Source organism: Pongo abelii, chromosome 13 (assembly GCF_028885655.2).
Source record: "Pongo abelii isolate AG06213 chromosome 13, NHGRI_mPonAbe1-v2.0_pri, whole genome shotgun sequence".
In the NCBI taxonomy this organism is placed as follows: domain Eukaryota; kingdom Metazoa; phylum Chordata; class Mammalia; order Primates; family Hominidae; genus Pongo; species Pongo abelii.
The window spans coordinates 89,276,960-89,297,385 of record NC_071998.2 but is presented as its reverse complement, the minus strand read 5'-3'; the positions used below and the strand labels follow the sequence as shown (position 1 = coordinate 89,297,385).

At 47.5% G+C, this 20,426-nt stretch overlaps 1 protein-coding gene across 2 annotated transcripts in view; it reads left to right on the top strand.

Moving 5' to 3' along the window:
• Window positions 1-4,107: 4,107 nt before the first annotated feature.
• The window catches only part of TBC1D2 (TBC1 domain family member 2), a 56,199-nt gene continuing 39,880 nt past the window's right edge, over window positions 4,108-20,426 (top strand). The window contains exons 1-3 of one of the 2 annotated variants that reach the window (XM_054520352.2): window positions 4,108-5,404; window positions 8,384-8,525; window positions 16,174-16,309. In XM_054520352.2, the coding sequence (XP_054376327.2) occupies window positions 5,036-5,404; window positions 8,384-8,525; window positions 16,174-16,309 (647 nt within the window). In that variant the 5' untranslated portion in view covers window positions 4,108-5,035. The remainder of the gene's footprint in view (window positions 5,405-8,383; window positions 8,526-16,173; window positions 16,310-20,426) is intronic. The other variant, XM_024252599.3, reaches the window with a different exon arrangement.

Sequence of the window (20,426 nt, the reverse complement as noted above, 5' to 3'; positions counted from 1 at the left end):
TGATGCGCCTGTCCATGTGCCAAAAACACCGAATTCTATTGCTCCTGTAATTCTATTCACTTTCTTTCTAGCACTTAGGAGACTCTGGAGGTTACTGTGTTCATTTACTTCTTTACCTGCCTATTACCTACCTCCTTTGACTAGAATGAAAGCTCAATGTGAGCTGTGACCTTGTCCCACTCATGACTCTATCCCTAATATTTTAAATGGTGACTGACAGAAGGTGCTTACTCAATACTTGTTGGCCAAATTACTAAATGTAAATGTCTGGTAAGTTAAATCCATTCTAGTTGTCGTTTTTCTCCAAAATGTTGGCTACTCTCACTTGTTTACTTTTGAAAAAGTAAAACTTAAAGCTGGGCACAGTGGCTCAGGCCTGTAATCCCAACACTTTGGGAGGTCGAGGCAGGAGGATCATGTAAGCCCAGGAGTTTGAGACCAGCCTGGGCAACATAGTGAGACTGCCATCTCTACAAAAAAAAAAAAAAAAAAAAAAAAAAAATTTTTTTAATTAGCCAGATGAGGTGGCATGTGCCTGTAGTCCTGGCTACTCAGGAGGCTGAGGTGGGAGGACTGCTTGAGTTCAGAAGGTCAAGGCTGCAGTGAGCTGTGATGATTGCATCACTACACTTCAGCCTGCCTGGTCAACAGAGCCAGACCCTGTCTCAAATAAAAAAAAAAAAAAAAGGAAAAGAAAGGGAAGGGGGAAAGACAGGAAGGAAAAAAAGAGTATGTAAGAATCATTTTAATAGGCTGCAAAAATTCCTATCAACCCCTCCAGGAGGTAGAGCTACTTATAAGGGGGGACTGAATTTAGCAACCCAATTCCAAAGAACAATGTGTTGAAATGAAAAGGAGCAGCTTTATAGCAGAGAAATCTGGCAGACCCTACCTTATCCAAGTGATTAACTTTTCTTGTTATTAAAACCACCACGCCCAGCCTTAACATCCTTTTAAAATGAGAAAATTTAGGCTGGGCACGGTGGCTGATGCCTGTAATCCCAACACATTGGGAGGCCGAGGTGGGTGGATCACCTGAGGTCAGGAGTTTGAGACCAACCTGGCCAACATGGTGAAACCCTGTCTCTACTAAAAATACAAAAAATTAGCTGGGTGTGGTGGCAAACACCTGTAATCCCAGCTACTTGGGAAACTGAGGCAGGAGAACCGTTTGAACCTGGGAGGTGGAGGCTACAGTGAGCCGAGATTGTGTCACTGCACTCCAGCCTGGGCGAGAAAGCAAGACTCTGTCTCAGAAAAATAAATAAAATAAAATGAGAAAATTTAAACTACACAATTTAACAGTATAGGAACCGTGCAGATATCATGTACTCTGATGTTGTGATGAGACGGGCACCTCACCTCTGTGGTAGTCTCCCCCAAAACATAACCTCAGTGAAATCATGAGACAAACCCAAAGTGATAGGTATTCTACAAAACACCTGACTAGTATTCTTCAAACTGTCAGGACCATGAAAAACAAGGAAAAACAGAAATATGTCACAATGCAGAGGAGACTAAGGGAACACGATGACTAATTATGGAATCTTGAATGGGATCTTGGAACAGAAAAAGGCTATTAGTAGAAAACAGACAAAATCCAAATAAAGACTGTAGTTTTGTCAATAGTTGTTTTTTTTTTTTTTTTTTTTTTTTTGGAGAGGGAGTCTCGCTCTGTTGCCCAGGCTGGAGTGCAGTGGCGCGATCTCGGCTCACTGCAAGCTCCGCCCCCTGGGTTCACGCCATTCTCCTGCCTCAGCCTCCCAAGTAGCTGGGAACATAGGCGCCCGCTACTACGCCGGGCTAATTTTTTGTATATTTAGTAGAGACGGGGTTTCACTGTGTTAGCCAGGATGGTCTCGATTTCCTGACCTCGTGATCCACCCGCCTCGGCCTCCCAAAGTGCTGGGATTACAGGCGTCTGCCACCGCACCTGGCCTTGTCAATAGTTTTCTACCAATGTTAGATGTTTATTTCTGCCAAACATACCAGGATTAAGCAAAATGTTAACATTAGGGAAACTGGATGTAGGGTCTACAGAAATTCTCCCATTGTCTTTGTAACTTTTTCTAAAACTATTCAAAAATAAAAAGTTTTTTTAAGCCTATCGAGGCCAGGCATGGTGGCTCAAGCCTGTGATCCTAGCACTTTGGGAGGCCGAAGTGGGTGGATCACTTGAGGTCAGGAATTCAAGACCAGCCTGGCCAACATGGTGAAACCCCATCTCTACTGAAAATACAAAAATTAGCCGAGCATGGTGGCCTGCCTGTAGTCCCAGCTACTAGGGAGGCTGAGGCAGGAGAATAGCTTAAACCCAGAGGTTGCAGTGAGCCGATATCGCTCCAGTGCACTCCAGCCTGGGTGACAGAGCAAGACTCTGTCTCAAAAAAAAAAAAAAAAAAAAAAAGTCTATCGAGAGTTTGATTGAAAATGTATTAACTGTATGGATTAATTTGAGGAATGTGGCATCTTTACAATATTAACTCTTCTCACTCAGGGACATATTTGTTTTGTCTTATATCCTACTATAAAGCAATAAGGTATTCATTATGTAAGTCATTTATGTAAGGGATGTTGTCCATTATATTTTCCATTTGTTTGCTGCTGGAGACATCTATACACATATGCACAGTTTTTTAAAACAGGCTACCACTTGAGTTTTTCTGGTGTACGTAATATATTTGTAATTATAATTATTCTTTCAAATATTTATCATTGCCTAGCTAGAAAACCTACAACAAATAAGGTATGCTGTTTGTTTTATTAAGAGGTTTTAAAAATCAGGAATGAGGCCAGGCACTGTGGCTCATGCCTGTAATCCCAGCACTTTGGGAGGCCGAGGCAGGTGGATCACAAGGTCAGGAGATCCAGACCATCCTAGCCAACATGGTGAAACCCCATCTCTACTAAAAATACAATTAGCTGAGTATGGTGATGCGTGTATGTAATCCCAGCTACTCGGGAGGCTGAGGCAGGAGAATGGGGATTGGAGAACATGCCACTGCACTCCAGCTTGGGCGACAGAGCGAGACTCTGTATCAAAAAAATAAAATTAAAAAAAATAGAAAAGAAACTGGCTGGGTGCGGTGGCAGGAGAATCGCTTGAATCCGCGAGGCGGAGGTTATGGTGAGCCGAGATCGCGCCATTGCACTCCAGCTTGCGCAACAAGAGCGAAACTCTGTCTTGAAAAGAAAAGAAATATTTTGTCCCACATTCTGTACTAAGAGCTTCACACATATTATTTTATTTAATTATCAAAACAACTCTAAGGGTAGACAGGTGTAGATCCAGGTTTTGTGGGGATTGGAATTATCAAGGGCCTTCTGATTTTAAAAAAATTACAAAATTATGAACACAAAATTAGGTATGACGATGGTTATTTTGAATGAGAAAATAAATTGTAAATTATAACAAATGAAGAGCTCTCTGGCATTTAGGAGAAATGCTCCCTGGTTGCAACTTCCCACCTGTTAGACTACAAATCCCAGCGACCCATGCAAGTGAACATAAATTTCATTAGTTGTCTGGCGGCGGGTCGGGGATGGGTGGGAAGAAGTGTTATCTCCATTTTTAGGTTGAGTAAATCACTCAGTATTGCAGAGTGGGAATCTGAAAATTATGCAAATAGACTCCAGAGCCCTCGCCTTTACCCCCACCCTGCTTCTTGTCAATATCACTGAGTGTGCATGAGGGTCTCGTTAACGATGGCTGAGGGGGAGACGATGAAGTAAGAGGAAGGGCTGAACAAAGGGCAAGAGAAAGGCGGAAAGAAGCTCCTAAAGAAAGCTGGACGGAATTGGGCTTCGCAGCCCTAATGGAGAAATGCGCCTTAGGAGGGAAGGGGAGAAGTTTAAGGGGAAACAGGTAAAATGAGGCAGAAGTTGAGCAAGTTAGTCAAACCCTAAATTCTTTTATTTATTTACAAAACAGCCTGGCGCGGTGGCTCTCGCCTGTAATTTCAGCACTTTAGGAGGCCGAGGCAGGAGATCGCTTGAGGCCAGGAGCTCAAGACCCCCCTCTCTGCAAAAAACAATTAAAAAATTAGCCGGGTGTGGTGGTGCGCTGTTGCGGTCTCAGCTACTCGGGAGACTGAGGCGGGAGGATGGCTTGAGCCCGGGAGGCGGAGACTGCAGTGAGCTCTGATCGCGCCACTGCGCTCCAGCCTGGGTGACAGAGCCAGACCGTCTCTAAAAATAATAATAGCAATAACAAAATAAAAATAAACAAATGTACTGCACCCAACTACGCCCCAGGAGTGGCACTGGGTTTCCGCAGCGCAGCGGCCGCGCCTGGGCAACCCAAGCAACACAACCAGCGCTGTCAGGAGGCGAATAGGAGCCAGGACAGAGAGCTGGGGAGGCCACCGCGGTCAGGCGAGGGATAAGAAGGCCGTCCGCGGCGTCATTGACGGGGCTGAAGAAACACCAGGGAGAAGAGTGGCAGACAGCTCCGGAGCCGCGCTGCCCGGGCGACGCCGGAAGAAGGGCCTCCCAGCGGTGTTCCTTTCAGCCAATGGCCGCGAGATGCGCCGTCCGACGGTGCCCCGCGCGGCACAGGGAGGGAACAAGCAGCCCATCGTGCAAGAAAGCACCATCTTTCTAGGTGACTATGCGAACTACCAGGGAAGTGTAGCCAGGGACAGGCTTCTCTGCCAGCGGTTAACCTAACTCAGTGCCACTACGCCTTTAACCTGAAGCCAGGGAGCACGGCTGCCCTCTGCCCTCAGTAAAGATGGCTGACTGGCGCGGAGAAAAAGCCGGAAGCAGCCGGGCCTTGCGGGGAGCCGACTGAGCGCTGCAGGGGCGTGGCCTGGCGGTGGAGGGGCGTGGCCAGCCGCCGTAACCTGGGTTTGCGGTCTTTGAGGCGCGCGCACCGCACCCAGTCCAGACCCTGTGGCTTCCTGGGGGCGGGTCCGCCGTCGGCCCCGCCCCCGCCCAGGTGTCTCCCTTTGGGAAGCTGCCCGCCGAGTCTCCGAGATTTGTCCCCGGTGGTCCCGCGGACCCCTCGTCCCTCCGCGATCTCCGGCTGGCAGCGATGGAGGGCGCCGGGGAGAACGCCCCGGAGTCCAGCTCCTCTGCCCCTGGGTCCGAAGAGTCTGCCAGGGATCCACAGGTGCCGCCTCCGGAGGAAGAATCGGGGGACTGCGCCCGGTCCCTGGAGGCGGTCCCCAAGAAACTCTGTGGGTATTTAAGTAAGTTCGGGGGCAAAGGGCCCATCCGGGGCTGGAAATCCCGCTGGTTTTTCTACGACGAAAGGAAATGTCAGCTGTATTACTCGCGGACGGCGCAGGATGCTAATCCCTTGGACAGCATCGACCTCTCCAGTGCAGTGTTTGACTGCAAGGCGGACGCTGAGGAGGGGATCTTCGAAATCAAGACTCCCAGCCGGGTTATTACCCTGAAGGTAAATTCCTGGAACGACTTTCTCCTTTCCAGCGGCGTGAGGTCCCCTTTTCGCAGGGCAAGGCTGGGCGCGAGTGTGAAGTGGACACAGTAAATTGACTGGAACTGTCGTCACCGACGTGTTCCAAGAACTTTGTGCTTTGCAAAGTGCATTCCCACCCATTTCCTCGTTGGGTTCCCACAAGGCAGGGAAGACAGACCCATTTTACGGATCAAGAAACTGAGTCAGAGGGAGATGAAAGGACTGGCCCAAGGTCCATGCGTCTAGAGAGTAGGGTATCTTGGAATCTCATAGTCTTTCTACCTCTCAGTGCTGAATCAAAACTTTTACTTTTGGGTGTGCCTGACAGTGCAGTTACCTTAACTTTCTTACCTGAGACCTCAGTAAGTCAAAATATGGTCTTTGCAATCCTCTCTCAAGGCCAGGATTCTGATTCCCGTTTCTTGATGTTTTGGCCAAGGTCAGTGAATGCTGAGAAGAGACTGGCAGGGATTAGGAAAATAAACACTTAGGTTTCACTGATCAGCCTAGATTGTTCATCTAGGCATGCCTAAACCTGTTTTCCTATCAGCAGCAAGGGGTAGGTTTTATCATCATGTTTAACTGAGAAAGCCTAAAGCAGTAGAAAGGCCACATTCTTTGAAATCAGACGGGCTTGGATTCAAATTGTACATTTGCTACTTACTAGCTGTGCGACCCTGGACAAGTTACTTAACCTCTCAGAACCTAGGTGGTTTGTAAGCATTTGACACATCACAGGCATGTACAAATTGTTGAATTAATTTCATCACCTAGAATACAGCCTGGTACCTAGTGGGGTACTTAATAATTTTTTGTTGCATAAGCACACATGCACACACAAGGTGATGGAACCAAGGTCAGAGTGCTAATGTCAAGAGGCGGTGTCCCATAACTTAACTGGAAGGACAGATCTGGGCTAAGTATTCTATGGGCATCAGAGAAGAATGTGCCAGGAGATAGCCTTCCCCACCCCATCCCCATCTTTCCACCCCTCCAACCCCACCTCCAGCTAAGTGGGTATCTGTGGATGCCCATGGGTTCAGTTCTCCTTTACTGACTGGACTTGGTGGGTGACCAGGCTGGGGGACTTGGTTAAAATAATGAAACTCAGGAATCCCTGGCCAGGGAAGGCATTTTCGAGGTCATGTGGTTCCTGGGTCTATGTGTCTCTTCCACAGGTTGACTGCTGTATGCAGGGTCTTCAACACATGGTCTTTATAATAGTATTCCATTGCTCCTGGCTCTGCACTTGGCTCTGGGGTGTGGAGCTAATGCACCCCCACCCCTGGTTCTCAGACAGCTTAAAGTCTGGTGGGAGAGACTGACGGAGAACCTGCATGCACCCTATAATGTTCTGTAGAGACACTGGGATAAGTCTGTGCAAAAAAGTGTGGTGACAGGAGGAGTCAGTTCCACCAAGTGGAAGGGGCTAGCCAGAAAGGCATCTGGAGGAGGGACACACCCAAGGCTTGAAAGAAGAAATAATTGGCAAGCAGACAAGAGGGAGAAAGGTATTCCAGGCCAAGAGAGCACCCTGAGCAAAAGTAGGAAACCATGATACAGCCCTGAGTGTCCAGGAGTGGGCGGAGTAACTGGCTGACTGCCTGGTTGGGTCAGTCACTGACAGGAGGGAACTCAGGATGAGGAGCCCATGGAACATCCAGGTACATGTCCCCTGCAGGAGACTCTCAAGTTCCAAGAGGACAGGGACCATGTGTGTTGGCTCACCCCTGTATTCAGTGCCTAGCACTATCTCTGACACATATGTCAATGCTCAGTATACCCTTGTCAAATGAATTAATAAAATGGGGTATGTAGGTTTGGCTGGAGCTCATCAGCATTAAGGTCATGGGGAAGACCTGGGAAGTGCTGCGGTCTCTCTGGGAGAGTGTATGGAAAGAGAACACTGGTGGGCATCATTTATCTTATTGATACCTGTGTGACAGCCTGAGGGTCTCTTTCACAGACTCCCCCCGGCATAGTGCACACCAGTGAACCCCTGAGATAGGGAGTTTGCCTCTGTTGCCATGTAGCCCGCTGCTGTTCTCATGCTGCCTTGATTGCAGGCAGCTCTGTGAGAATCCCCATCCATGCCCGGTGAGCTGTTCATCTTCTGCAGCCCACCTCAACTGATCTCAGGTCTTCTTTACGAAGCCACTAATCTCCTGGCCATAAAATCCAACTTATAGACCAGGGTTCTGGGACCAACTCTACCACCACATGCCTGGGCGACTTCAGAGGTTTAGTTTCTCCATCTGTAGAAAGGGCTGCTCACTCCTGCCTTGCCTCCCTCCTGAAGAATCCAGGAGTTATTGGATGTGAAAGTGGATGTTTGGACCACCGCCAGGCAGTGCTGGGAGACTAATGACCAGCATTTACCATGAACTTGTTTGGAGGGCCAGAGCACCTGGAAGGTGCCACCATGTTGTCACAATGTGCATGCGGCTTTCCAGTCCCCATTCATATCCATGATTCCAGTGCATCCCCAAGGCAAGAAGGATTACTCCTATTCCACAAAAGGCAGCAAAGACTTGGAGATGTCACACAGAGATAGTGATGGTATCAGGAACCCACGCATATCAGAATTCAGTGCACCTCCCCCTCTCACAGCACCTCCAAATTCCTCTATCCAGTGAGCACATTTTGAGCACCTACTGTGTGTCAAATACTGTGTGATACCCTTGTCTCATTTCATCCTCATCATTGTCCTATGCAGTGAGTCTTATTGTCACCAGAGTACAGATGAGCTAACTGAGGCCCAGAGCAGCTAAGAACCTCTGAGTGGGAGACCAGAGCCTGATGATCTTCTGTGGCCAGGAAGCATACATACCTACAGTGACCCTTTTTTTTTCCTGGGAAAGAGAGCATTCCTAAGCCTCCCACGACCTTCCCCTCTCCCCGCACCCAGTGCCACCCTGCGGGCACAGGGCCTTGCCAACTAATCCTTGTGCTTCTCAGGCCGCCACCAAGCAAGCGATGCTGTACTGGCTGCAGCAGCTGCAGATGAAGCGCTGGGAGTTCCACAACAGCCCGCCGGCACCTCCTGCCACCCCTGATGCCGCCCTGGCTGGGAATGGGCCTGTCCTGCACCTTGAGCTAGGTACCCAATGGGCTACCCTCCTGCCTGCACACCCAGGGCTCTGGTGATTAAGCCTTTACCCTCCTGCTGGGAATGAGCGGAAGGAGCCCTCTGCTAAGGAAGCAGAGAGCCAGGGATGTGACTCAGGATTAGTTAGGGCAAGAATTTGGGCTGAGGCCAGGCTGCCTGGGTTCAAATCCTAGTCCTTTATAATTTTAGGCAAGTTGTTTAACCTTTCTGAGCTTGTTTCCTTCCCCATAAGATGAGGTTTATAAATTATCCCTACTTCTTAGGGATGTTATGAGGATTAAATGAATTCATATACCTAAAATGGTTAGAATAATGCCTGCACATGGTCAGAACCCAATACTTGTGAGCTACTATTGTGATGACTATTATGGAAGGCCTCAAGAAATCAAACTTTCACAGAATTGCTGTGAGGAAGGTTAATAAGAAAATGCAGTGTTGTAGATTTGTGTCGTGAGTTGGGTAGATCAGTGATTTTTTTTTTTTTTTTTTTTTTTTTTTTGAGCTGGAGTCTCATTCTGTTGCCCAGGCTGGAGTGCAATGGTGCAATCTCGGCTCACTGCAACTTCCACCTCCTGGGTTTAAGCAATTCTCTGCCTCAGCCTCCCGAGCAGCTGGGATTACAGGCACGTGCCACCACGCCTGGCTAATTTTTGTATTTTTAGTAGAGACAGGGTTTCACCATCTTGGCTAGGCTGATCTTGAACTCCTAACCTCGTGATCCACCCGCCTCAGCCTCCCCAAAGTACTGGGATTACAGGCATGAGCCACCATGCCTGGCCAGATCAATGATTTTTATCACTGGTGTTCCCGTAAGATAGGATCCTTTTCCCCCAGATGACTCACAAATGAAGTTTCTTGATCCCAAATCTTGGATCATCCCAACGTGGAAGAGTCCAGGAGACCACACCCTCCCACCCCCACGCTGCAGCCAGGAACATGATTGGCAGGTTTTAGGATCGGTATGGACCACCTCACAGCTGCCCCTGCAAGAATGTGGAAAATCAGATCCCAGTACAAAGCCACACTGTGTCTAAAGTGCTTCATGTTCAGTTGACAGGGAGGCCAAATAGGCAAGGGCAGGACTTGTTACCAAGTACTCCCTGGACCTCTGTACCTGGGTGCTTTGCATGTCCATAGCTGAGTACATCTGCACCAACCCTTCTCCCTGTTTCCCTTCCCTCCTCTCAGTAGATTTCCCCCCATGTACCCACTAGTAGTTGCCCTCCACCCTTCCTCAATTCCAGCCAGTGAGTCCAGTCAATCACTGTGCTGGCCATTTTTGCCCTCTGACCCATACATCAGACCCAGGCCTTTCTCGCTGCCACTGCCCAGGTCAGACCTCATCTCTCAAAGTCACAGTGGCCTCCTTTCCAGTGTCCCCATGTGGAGGCCTGTGCCAGAACCCATCCCCTTCTCTGCAGCCTGAGTGAGCTTTCTTAAACCTGACCCTGAACCGTCATTGCCATCCAACGCCACCCACCACCCCACTCCTGCGCTCAGGGCTCATCCCTCCTGATCTTACTTCTGCCTGCTCCCCCAGTCCCCACCTTGGGCTTGATGCTTCGGCAGAGTCTCTGCTCTCTCTCTCCTTTGCCTGGTAAATTCTTGCTTATTCTCTATGGCCAAGCTCCAGCATTGCCTCCTCTTCTTGCCAGCCACCTCCTGGAAGCCTTCTCCGACTTTGTCAGCTGGATTCTCTCTGGGCCCTCAACACTTTTTTCAAACCCTTCAAGGGAGACCTGTTCCATTGTGTTCTATTAATAATTACCCCTGTCCTTGTCCATCTCCACCCGCTAGCCCTTAAGGGTGGGGACCTTTTTTTTGTTGCCAGTGTCACCTCCCTGGTGTCCTGCCTGGCACATTGGATATTTGTGGAGTGAATGTGTAAGTCAATACACTAAACTTTATAATTAAATGAGGAAAGGAATGTAAACCTCTTAGCATAACCTCAGGCACATAGTAAGTGCTCAATACATGGGAGTTGTCCTAATAATATTGTTATTCTATGTCCATATGTCTGTGCATAGAACACACCCATGCTATTACTATCATAATAGTATATACACAAACATATATAGGTGCTGTTATTATTATAATAACTGTTCCTTTTATTCTTAATAATCATTAGTAATTTCTTTGGAGTTTCTTTTGAAGGGTTTCTTTGCTTCTGCTCCAGCCCCCACTCCCCATCTGCCAGGGAGCCAGACAACCCTGGTTTTGCAGAAAACTGCAGCCTGGGTTGATGCTGCTGCAAAGATCAGCACCAGACTAGAGGCCAGGAGAAACCTCTGCAATAATAGAATTCCTGTGTGTCTTAACTGAAATTTGAAGAAGCAGATTGTGGAAGAACGGCTCTGGGATCCTCAGCCCTCTTCTGCTGTGGGGAACCTTTTGCAGGTTCTTTAATTCTGCGGCTTTGCTTCAGCACACAAGGCAGGCCTCTTCCAGGCCAGCCCCTCCTGTGGGCATTGGAGAAAGGGATGGAGCTGCTGTGATGACCTGGGTTCCAGTCTCCTGAGGAGGATGCTGCCTGAGACTCAGGAAGCAGGGACGTGAGCTTCTCCTCTTGAAGCCTTTCCTCGCCTTGCAGCAAGCCTGCACTCTCCTCCCAGACCCAGGGCCTGGCAAAACCTTCCCAGCCCACCTAGAAAGATGTTTCTGGTGTCTTGGGCAAGTCAGCAAGGCCTGGATTAGCTACGTGGAGCAGGCTGCCCCACCTCGCCCGCCTCCACCCTTCCTGAGGAAGCAGCTGCCAGCTCCCAGGTCATTGAAAACCTCCTGACCCATGTCTGACTTTGAGTCAGAGACTTCTGGTAAAAAGTGTCTCGTCACTGCTCTTGAGCAATCTGCAAGGCATGTTCTCTCCTGCTTTTAAGGATTTACAACTTTATTTTATACTTTACCTAAACAACGGTCTCCGCAGAGCTAAGAAAGATCAAAGGGAACCCACGAGATTTATAATAATAAGAATAGCAAGTTGCCACAGTAAGCTACAGTTTACAAAGGACCTGTATAAATGTGTACCGTCATGAAATATGCCTGCTGCCCCAACACTTTACATGCATCATCTTATTTAATCCTCACAATAATTTTATAGGGTAGTTAGTGCTATTTCCATTTCATAGACCAGGAAACTAAGGCTCAAAGAGGTCAAGAGACCTGTCCTAGGTCATGTAGTAAGAAAATGTCAGTGCTGAAATTCAAACCCTAGGCTGCAGACTCATAACCTGCCTCCCAAAGCTAAGGGGCAGCCAGGCACTCGTCCAGGGCCCTCTAGGGAGGCAGTGACCTCCTGGGCCAGGCCCTTTTTTTGTCTAGGCAGTGACTTCTTCCCACTGGTGGTGGGACAACCCTCAGAGCTCACACAAAAGGAGAATTACAAATAAATGCTGCTGAAAATCCTCTGTGTGGTCACTCATGGAGAGCATTTCTCCAGGGTGCCCCAGACTACAGCCTCAGGTCATTGATTCTGCCTCCTGTGGGAAGTGCTGGTCTCTGTTGGGGCATCGCCATCCTGTGCCACCCGTGCCTTGCACACTCCTTTGCATTGGGAGCTTGTGCCTTCATGGGCAGCCCCTCCTGTCTTAGATGATCTGCTTGTTAGAAAGGCTGCCCTGATAAGCCACATTGTTTAATGGGAAAAGCAAAAGTGGGGACTTGTTTGAGTCTATAACGGTGTCACCTGCTAGCTTTGACTTTGGCCATAAAACTCACCCTCTCTGAGTGGCTATTTCCTCATTGGTAAAACCCACCAGTGATGACAACCCCCAGGACTTGGCTCTGTGTAGTCTCAGAGTTGATCTAGGGCCACACAGGTGGCACTTACAAGAAAACAGATATTAGCAGTAAGGGAAGTACTGCTAAGATATCAAAATCTTAGAGAAACTGTTAAGTTTTTTTGGTTTGCTTTGAATGAAGGAGAATAAGATGGTTAAAATATTGATAAATAAAAAAGTTTTATTTATTTTGAATCAGTTCAGAGTGGCTTAAAGGTTACTTTGAAAGATGTGAGTCCACAATATGGGGCTTTATGGCTTTTTTTTTGTTTTTTTTTTTTGAGATAGAGTCTCACTCTGTCACCCAGGCTGGAGTACAGTGGCGCGATCTTGCCTCACTGCAACCTCCGCCTCCTGGGTTCAAATGATTCTCCTGCCTCAGCCTCCCAAGTAGCTAGGACTAAAGGCGCATGCCACCATGTGTGGCTAATTTTTTTGTATTTTTATTAGAGACGGGGTTTCACTGTGTTAGCCGGGATGGTCTCAATCTCCTGACCTCCTGATCCACCCACCTCAGCCTCCCAAAGTGCTGGGATTACAGGCGTGAGCCACCGTGCCCAGCCCGGCTTTATGGCTTTTTAAACATTTTTGTATACATTAACTCTGAAGGAGACAAGGTAGAGAGTATCCTTCTTGGTTTTTTTGTTTGTTTGTGTTTGTTTTTGTTTTTGTTTTTTTTGAGATGGAGTCTCGCCCTGTCACCCAGGCTGCTGGAGTGCAGTGATGCGATCTCAGCTCACAGCAACCTCCGCCTCCCAGGTTCAAGCGATTCTCCTGCCTCAGCCTCCCAAGTAGCTGGGACTACAGGCACACATCACCACACCTGGTTTGTTTTTGTATTTTTAGTAGAGAGGGGTTTCCCCATGTTGGCCAGGCTGATCTTGAACTCCTGACCTCAGGTGATCTGCCCACCTTGGCCTTCCAAAGTGCTGGGATTACAGGCATGAGCCACTGCGCCTGGCCCTTGATTTTTTTTTTTTTTTCTAAATGATTTGCAACCAGATCGCAACACCCTCCCCATGGAAACAGGGCCCAGCTACAGATCTTCTACCCAAAGCCAGGTTTGGTTCTTCGGCCTCCTGCTCAAACCCCTAGGAGCTCTAGTTTCCATCGTGATGAGATCCAGCCACTTACCCACACCCCTTTCTATTTGGCCTTCCCCACCCCATCTTCCTGGCTTCCTCCCCGCAAACTCAGCTCTGGGTCTGAAACCCCTTACTGTTGCCTGTATGCTTGGCATAGAAAGATCCTTCCTGGTTCCTCCTGCAGGTTCAAATCAACCCCAGTCCTTAAGGCCCAGCTGCAGTGCCCCTCCTCCAGGAAGTTTTCCCTGACCTGGATTGGAAAGACTCTGTCTCCACCTGCCAGAACTGCCCCTACCCCAGCACCTAACCCCAGGTGTGCACTTCTTCCCCTTCCCTGCTCCTTAGGCTGTGAGTTTGTGCTTTGATTCTTCTCCCTTTCTCCAGCCCCACTCGCAAGCCTCAGGGTAAACACCCAGTCTGTGTTTGGGGAGAGGATTCATGGAAGGGAGGGCCTCAAAGATCTCGCATTTGAGGAGTGTGAGTGCTGGCCTGCCTGCCAGATCTGATGGAGCCTGTTAGGAATTTATAAATACACTATCTGTTGTTGTTTGAACTACTGCAAAGTTTCTTTTCTTAGGTAGGTTGAACAGCTCCCCCTGACCCCCATCATTATATTTAATATTTTTATACCCACACCCTTTTTGCAGATATAGTGCAAAAATAAATCTCCACTCCTAAATATTTCAGTCTCCCAGTAAGAGGGCTCCAAGTGGAAAGTGTCTGCTGCCCTGGTAGATCTCAGGGGCTGTCTAATCAAGCTCATACCAACCCATAAGTGGTCTTGGCTCTTTTCTCCTTTTTCTAACACTCAAAGTTAATTTCTAAATATTTCACCTCCCCTCTCTTATACTTCAAATAACTTCCTTGGCCCTGAAAACTTGCTTAACATTAAACATTTTCAAGTCACTCACTGTAGAAGAATCATTGTTTAAACAGAACATTTGGAAGACTGAAAAGAAAAAGAACCTATAATCCTATCACCCAGAGGCAGCCAGTATTAACCTTATGTTATGACCTCCTGCCTGCCTTTTATTTAAACATATTTCAGATCATATAATAATATAAAATGTCCTACTTTGTTTTTTGATACTTAGTAGTGTGACCCTAATATTTGCCTGTGTTTTTAAAATCTCTGTATAAACATCTATTTTTGATAAATATATATTCTTTTTCTGTTTATAAAGTAACCCATGTTTATTGTAGAAAATTTGGGAAAAAAAACAGTAAAATACAATAAGAATAGCCTGCTCACTTCAAATCCCATCACGCAGCTCAAACCACTGTTAAGATTGCGGAGTATATTTCTTTGAGACTTTTTCTGTACAATTGAGATTATACTATAACCCCAATTTTTTTTTTCTTTGGAGACGGGGTCTTGCTGTGTTGCCCAGGGCTGGAATGCAGTGGCACCATCTCCACTCAATGCAACCTCCACCTCCTGGGCTCAAGTGATCCACCCACCTCAGCCTCCCAAGTAGCTGGGACTACAGGCACGCACCACCACACTCAGCTAATTTTTCTGTTTTTTGTAGAGATGGGGTTTTGCCATGTTGCTCAGGTGGTCTCAAACTTTTGACTCAAGTGACCCACCTGGCTCAGCCTCCCAAAGTGGCAGGATTACAGGTGTGAGCCGCAGCATCCAGCCTTCCAATTTTCTGTTTGTTTTTGTTTTGTTTTTTGAGACAGAGTCTCGCTCTGTTGCCCAGGCTGGAGTGCAGTGGTGCGATCTAGGCTCACTGCAAGCTCCGCCTCCTGGGTTCAGGCCATTCTCCTGCCTCAGCCTCCCAAGTAGCTGGGACTACAGGCGCCTGCAACCATGCCTGGCTAATTTTTTGTATTTTTAGTAGAGATGGGGTTTCACCGTGTTAGCTAGGACAGTCTCGATCTCCTGACCTCATGATCTGCCTGCCTCGGCCTCCCAAAGTGCTGGGATTACAGGCGTGAGCCACTGTGCCCGGCCCAATTTTTTTTAATCTGGCTTTTTCCACTTAATATTATATTCCATACAGGTTTCCCTGTTTATAAGTATTTATTCACATTGTTTTGAATGATTAATATTCCGTCATATGAAGACATTCTGATATACTTAACCTATTCCCAAGTTTTTAGATCTTTTCCAACTTGAGGCTATTGTGACAATGCTAGAATGAACGAACCTCTTGGCACATAAAGTTTTGTCTGCACTTCCATCTTTAGGATGAGCTCTCAGATGTAGAATTAACTGTAGGTCTGCTTTTTTTTTTTTTTTGAGATGGAGTTTCACTCTTGTTGCCCAGGCTGGAGTGCAATGGTGCGATCTCGGCCCACCGCAACCTCCGCCACCCAGGTTCAAGTGATTCTCCTGCCTCAGCCTCCTGAGTAGCTGGGATTGCAAGCATGCGCCACCACGCCTGGCTAATTTTGTGTTTTTAGTAGAGACAGGGTTTCTTCATGTTGGCCAGGCTGGTCTCTTAACTCCCCATCTCAGGTGATCCGCCCATCTCGGCCTCCCAAAGTGCTAAGATTACAGGCATGAGCCACCGCTCCCAGCCAGGTCTGCATATTTTTAAGGGGTTTGCAGGAGGGCTGTACCAGCAAAATGCATCATTTTACTGGCTGCAGAACATTTTGTGAAAAGCCTATTTTGCTGCTGTTAACCTACAGGGAAGGCCTGCTTGCCCCTGCAACTCTTCAACTCCAGCCTGTTCCCAGTCAGGGCTGCAACCATAGCATCCCACCTGACCTGTCTTTCCAAGTGCAGTGACCGGGCTGATTGATTTCCCTTTTCTTTGTTCCCAGGGCAAGAAGAGGCAGAGCTGGAGGAGTTCCTGTGCCCTGTGAAAACACCCCCTGGGCTAGTGGGTGTGACAGCTGCCTTGCAGCCCTTCCCTGCCCTTCAGAATATTTCCCTTAAGCACCTGGGAACTGAAATACAGTAAGTGCCAGTAGAGCTGAGGGGCTAGCCAAGCTGCAGGCAGCCTCTTCAGTGGAGCTTGACCCGCTATGATTCTCCTGCAGGGAGATGGGCCCTGGGAGAGGGTTATGGGCTTTATTTTCAATTAATCACATCATCACTTTAAAATATTACATTTGGCCGGGTACAGTGGCTCATGCCTATAACCCCAGCACTTCGGGAGGCCGAGGAGGCGGATCACTGGAGGTCAGGAGTTCGAGACCAGCCTGGCCAACATGGCAAAACCCCATCTCTACTAAAAATACAGAAATTAGCCGGGCATGGTGGCAGGTGCCTATAATCCCAGCTACTCAGGAGGCTGAGGCAGGAGAAACGCTTGAACCCAGGAGGCAGAGGTTGCAGTGAGCCAAGATCACGCCATTGCACTCCAGCCTGGGCGACAAGAGTAAGACTGTCTCAAAAAAAAAAAAAAAAAAAAATTCATTGGAAAAGTAGTACATGTTCATTATAGGAAATCAGAAACACCTGGAAGGGTATAAAAAATTACCCACTGGACGAGGTGGCTCACAGCCTATAGTCCCAACTACTAGGGAGGCTGAAGCAGGAGGATCACTTGATTATAAGTAAAGTATTTTTTTTAATTATCCGTTATCCTACCACCCAGACAAATATTCTTAGCATTTGGTATATTTCTTTCCTCTACATTTTCTATATACATATTGCATAAATGAGATCATATGGAATGTGATGTAGTGATGGTTTCACAAATGTCTTTACATGTCAAAAGCATCAAATTACTCATTTTTAACTTGTGCAATTTATTGTGTCTATCATATCTCAATTACTTTTTTATTTAATAATATATTATATATATACCTTACTGTTGTCAGGCTTTGTTTTAGATAATTTCTAAGAAGGTAGCAGTATAGGCCAGGCGTGGTGGTTCATGCCTGTGATCGCAACACTTTGGGAGGCCAAGACAGGAGGACCACTTGAGGCCAGGAGTTCAAAACCAGCCTGGGCAACTTCTGAGACCCTGCCTCTACAATAAGTAAAATGAAAAGTTAGCCAGGCGTAGTGGCATGTGCCTGTAATCCCAAGCCCAGGAAGTCAAGGCTGCAGTAAGCCATGATCATACCACTGCATCCTAGCCTGAGCAACAGAGTGAGACCCTGTCTCAAAAAAACAAACAAACAAAAAAAGGCAGCAGTGTGGCCTGGGATTTGGAAGCAAACTGCCTGGGTTTGTATCCTGGCTCCATCAGTCATGGCTGTGCTGCTGTTGGCAAGTTGTTTCTCAGTGCTTTGCTTACCTTGTTAGTAAATGTAAATACAGTAGCACTTGCCTTATAAGCTTAGCATGGTAATTAAATCATTTAATGCATGCAGACTGCTTTAGAACTGTGCTTGGCAGTCTTAAGCATGCAATACATATTAGCTGCTGCTGCTATTGTTACTCTAGTTGAAGGGATGGAAACTTTCAGGAATTCAAAGTATATCCAATAGTGATCCTGTTTGGGTGTTTCTTTTCTTTTCTTTTCTTTTTTTTTTTTTTGGAGATGGAGTCTCGCACTGTTGTCTGGGCTGGAGGGCAGTGGCGTGATCTCAGCTCGCTGCAACCTCTGCCTCCCGTGTTCAAGCGATTCTCCTGCCTCAGCCTCCATAGTAGCTAGGATTACAGGCACCCACCACCACGCCCGGCTGACTTTTTGTATTTTTAGTAGAGATGGGATTTCACTATGTTGGCCAGGCTGGTCTCAAACTCCTGACCTCGTGATCTGCCCACCTCGGCCTCCCAAAGTGCCGGGATTACAGATGTGAGCCACCACCATGCCCAGCCTGGGCATTTATGTTCCGTGTGGACTTCAGATGAACTTAGAGCTCTTAGAAAGCAAAATAGATTGCTCACGGGACTTTGATTAGGGACCCCTGGTTCTGTGTCACTCAGGCAGAGTATTTCCCTCTGCTGGCTTCAGTGTCTGAATTTGCTTGTGTGACTAGGAGGGTGGTGACGTCCTTTCCAGGAGAGAATCAGGTTTTAGGGAAAAGACAATGAGTGTTCTTTGGGGTCTGCTGGCTGGAGGTAGAGCTCCCCCACAGGCATTTGGATGGAATGACCTGGAGCCCAGGAGAGAGATCTAAGCTCGAGAGAGAGGCTTGATGGGTATAGGCCATGGTTGAGCCCCCCAGGGTGAGTGGACCTGGAGGGCACCCTGCAGGAGATCACCTGTTGGAAGGAGCTACAGGGAACTGGGTGCATTGGGAGCATGCTGGGCTAGAGAGGGGACCTGAGAAGTCCAGCTATCCCGCCAGCATGCACCCAGGGCAGTCTCACCAATATTAAGCTGAGTCCATGCCTGATAGAGGCCACAGCAGCAGAAGTGGAACATAGAAAACGCAGAGACCAAGAAAGGAAGGAAGCTTCAGAGGGTCATAGAGCAACTTCCCTCCTGTAACTTGTCATAGCTCACAGAAAATGCTAGGCTACTTTGCAAGAGAAGTGCCATGGGCTGCTGAGAGCCCCAGACAACTTGGTGAGATGAGAGCTGCCTTTGTGTGCTTCACCCCTTTGCTCTGGCTGGTCTTGGAACTCACTGTTGGTGCTGCCATGAACCCAGGTCATACTTAGGGAAGGGGGTAGGGAGCTTCCTGAGCACTGTGTTGGGTGCTTTATGCTCTCGAGTTGTCTGGACAAAGCTGTGAAGTGGTATCATCACATGGTTAAGTCCTCAAACCATGGAGTTAGACATCCAGGGCTGCTCAGCCCCACCGCCTACTTGCTCTTTAGTTTTGGTTACTTATCCTCTTTGAATCTCAGTTCTCTCTGTCCAACGAGGGTGAGAATAGTATTTACTTCATTGGTCTTGGGAGGATTAAGTGAGTGGAATGCATCATAGTGTTTCGCTTAGAACTTGAGCCATGGAAGGGTCCATCCAGTGTTCATTATGGATATGTTTGACATCCCCATTGCAGATGAGGAAACTGAGGCTCAGGGAGGATAACTGGCTTTCCCAAGGTTATCCTTTCAGAACAAGTCTTTAGGATCACCACTCCCATGCTGGCCAGGCCTTGCAGGCCTGGAATTAAACCTAAACAGAAAATGGTCCATGAACTGCTCCAAGCAAAGTTGATAAATTTATGAAATGGAAACAGCTCTTCCAAGCATAGTGGTTTAGCTGGGTGGTGACCAGCCGGACTATTTCAGAAGGTAGCGAGCTTCCCATTCCCAGAGATGTGTGCTAGGGCTTAGAAGGCCTTTCGCTGCCCTAAAGTTGTGGTTTCTGTGCTTTCCCACACCCCAGGCGTGACTGCTTATCAGACCCAGGACATGTCAGGGAGGGAGCAGTTCCTGGTTAAAGTGTGGGCAGCAGTGATGATTACGCCACCTAGTCAGTGCTTCTAGCTATAGGGATGTGGCCCTGTGTCCCTCTCCAACTCATGTGACTTGTGGTTTGTGAAATCCATGTAACAGGGCTCAGCACAGGACCCAGCATAAAGTGATGCTCAGTAAATAGTAGTGCCTATCATGATCATCATGATTCTCTTCAATGGAACTACATTCTTGTATTTTCAGATGGGGAAAGCAAGACTGGGAAAGGGAAGTCACTAGGCCAAGGAGCCAGGGGCTCTCCTTATAACAGGACACCTTAATAATTACAGCAAAAGATCAGGTATTGGGAGTGCTGAGTTCTAATTTCTTCTCTGCTCTTAATTCAACTGATGAATTTTTCCTTCTGTCACTCAGCTGTACTATCCATGAAAGTATAATCTCATTATTTTCTTATTCTGGGCCCAACTGTACAAAACACACACACACACACACACACACACACACACACACACCCCACACACAAACACACCTGAATCTTGTTTTAAGCTAAGTTTGAGATCAATAGAGGTTCTTTGAAAAGAGCAACAAAATTGACAAACCTTTAGCTAGGCAGACTGAGAAAAGAGAGAAAACTCAAATTACTAAAGTCGGGAACAAAAGAGAGCATTGCTACCAACCTTACAGAAACAAAAAGGATTATATGAGAATACTATGAACAACTATGTGCCAACAAATTTGATAACTTAGATGAAAATGGACAAATTCCTAGAAAGACACATTTACTAAAATATACGCAAGAAGAAAATCT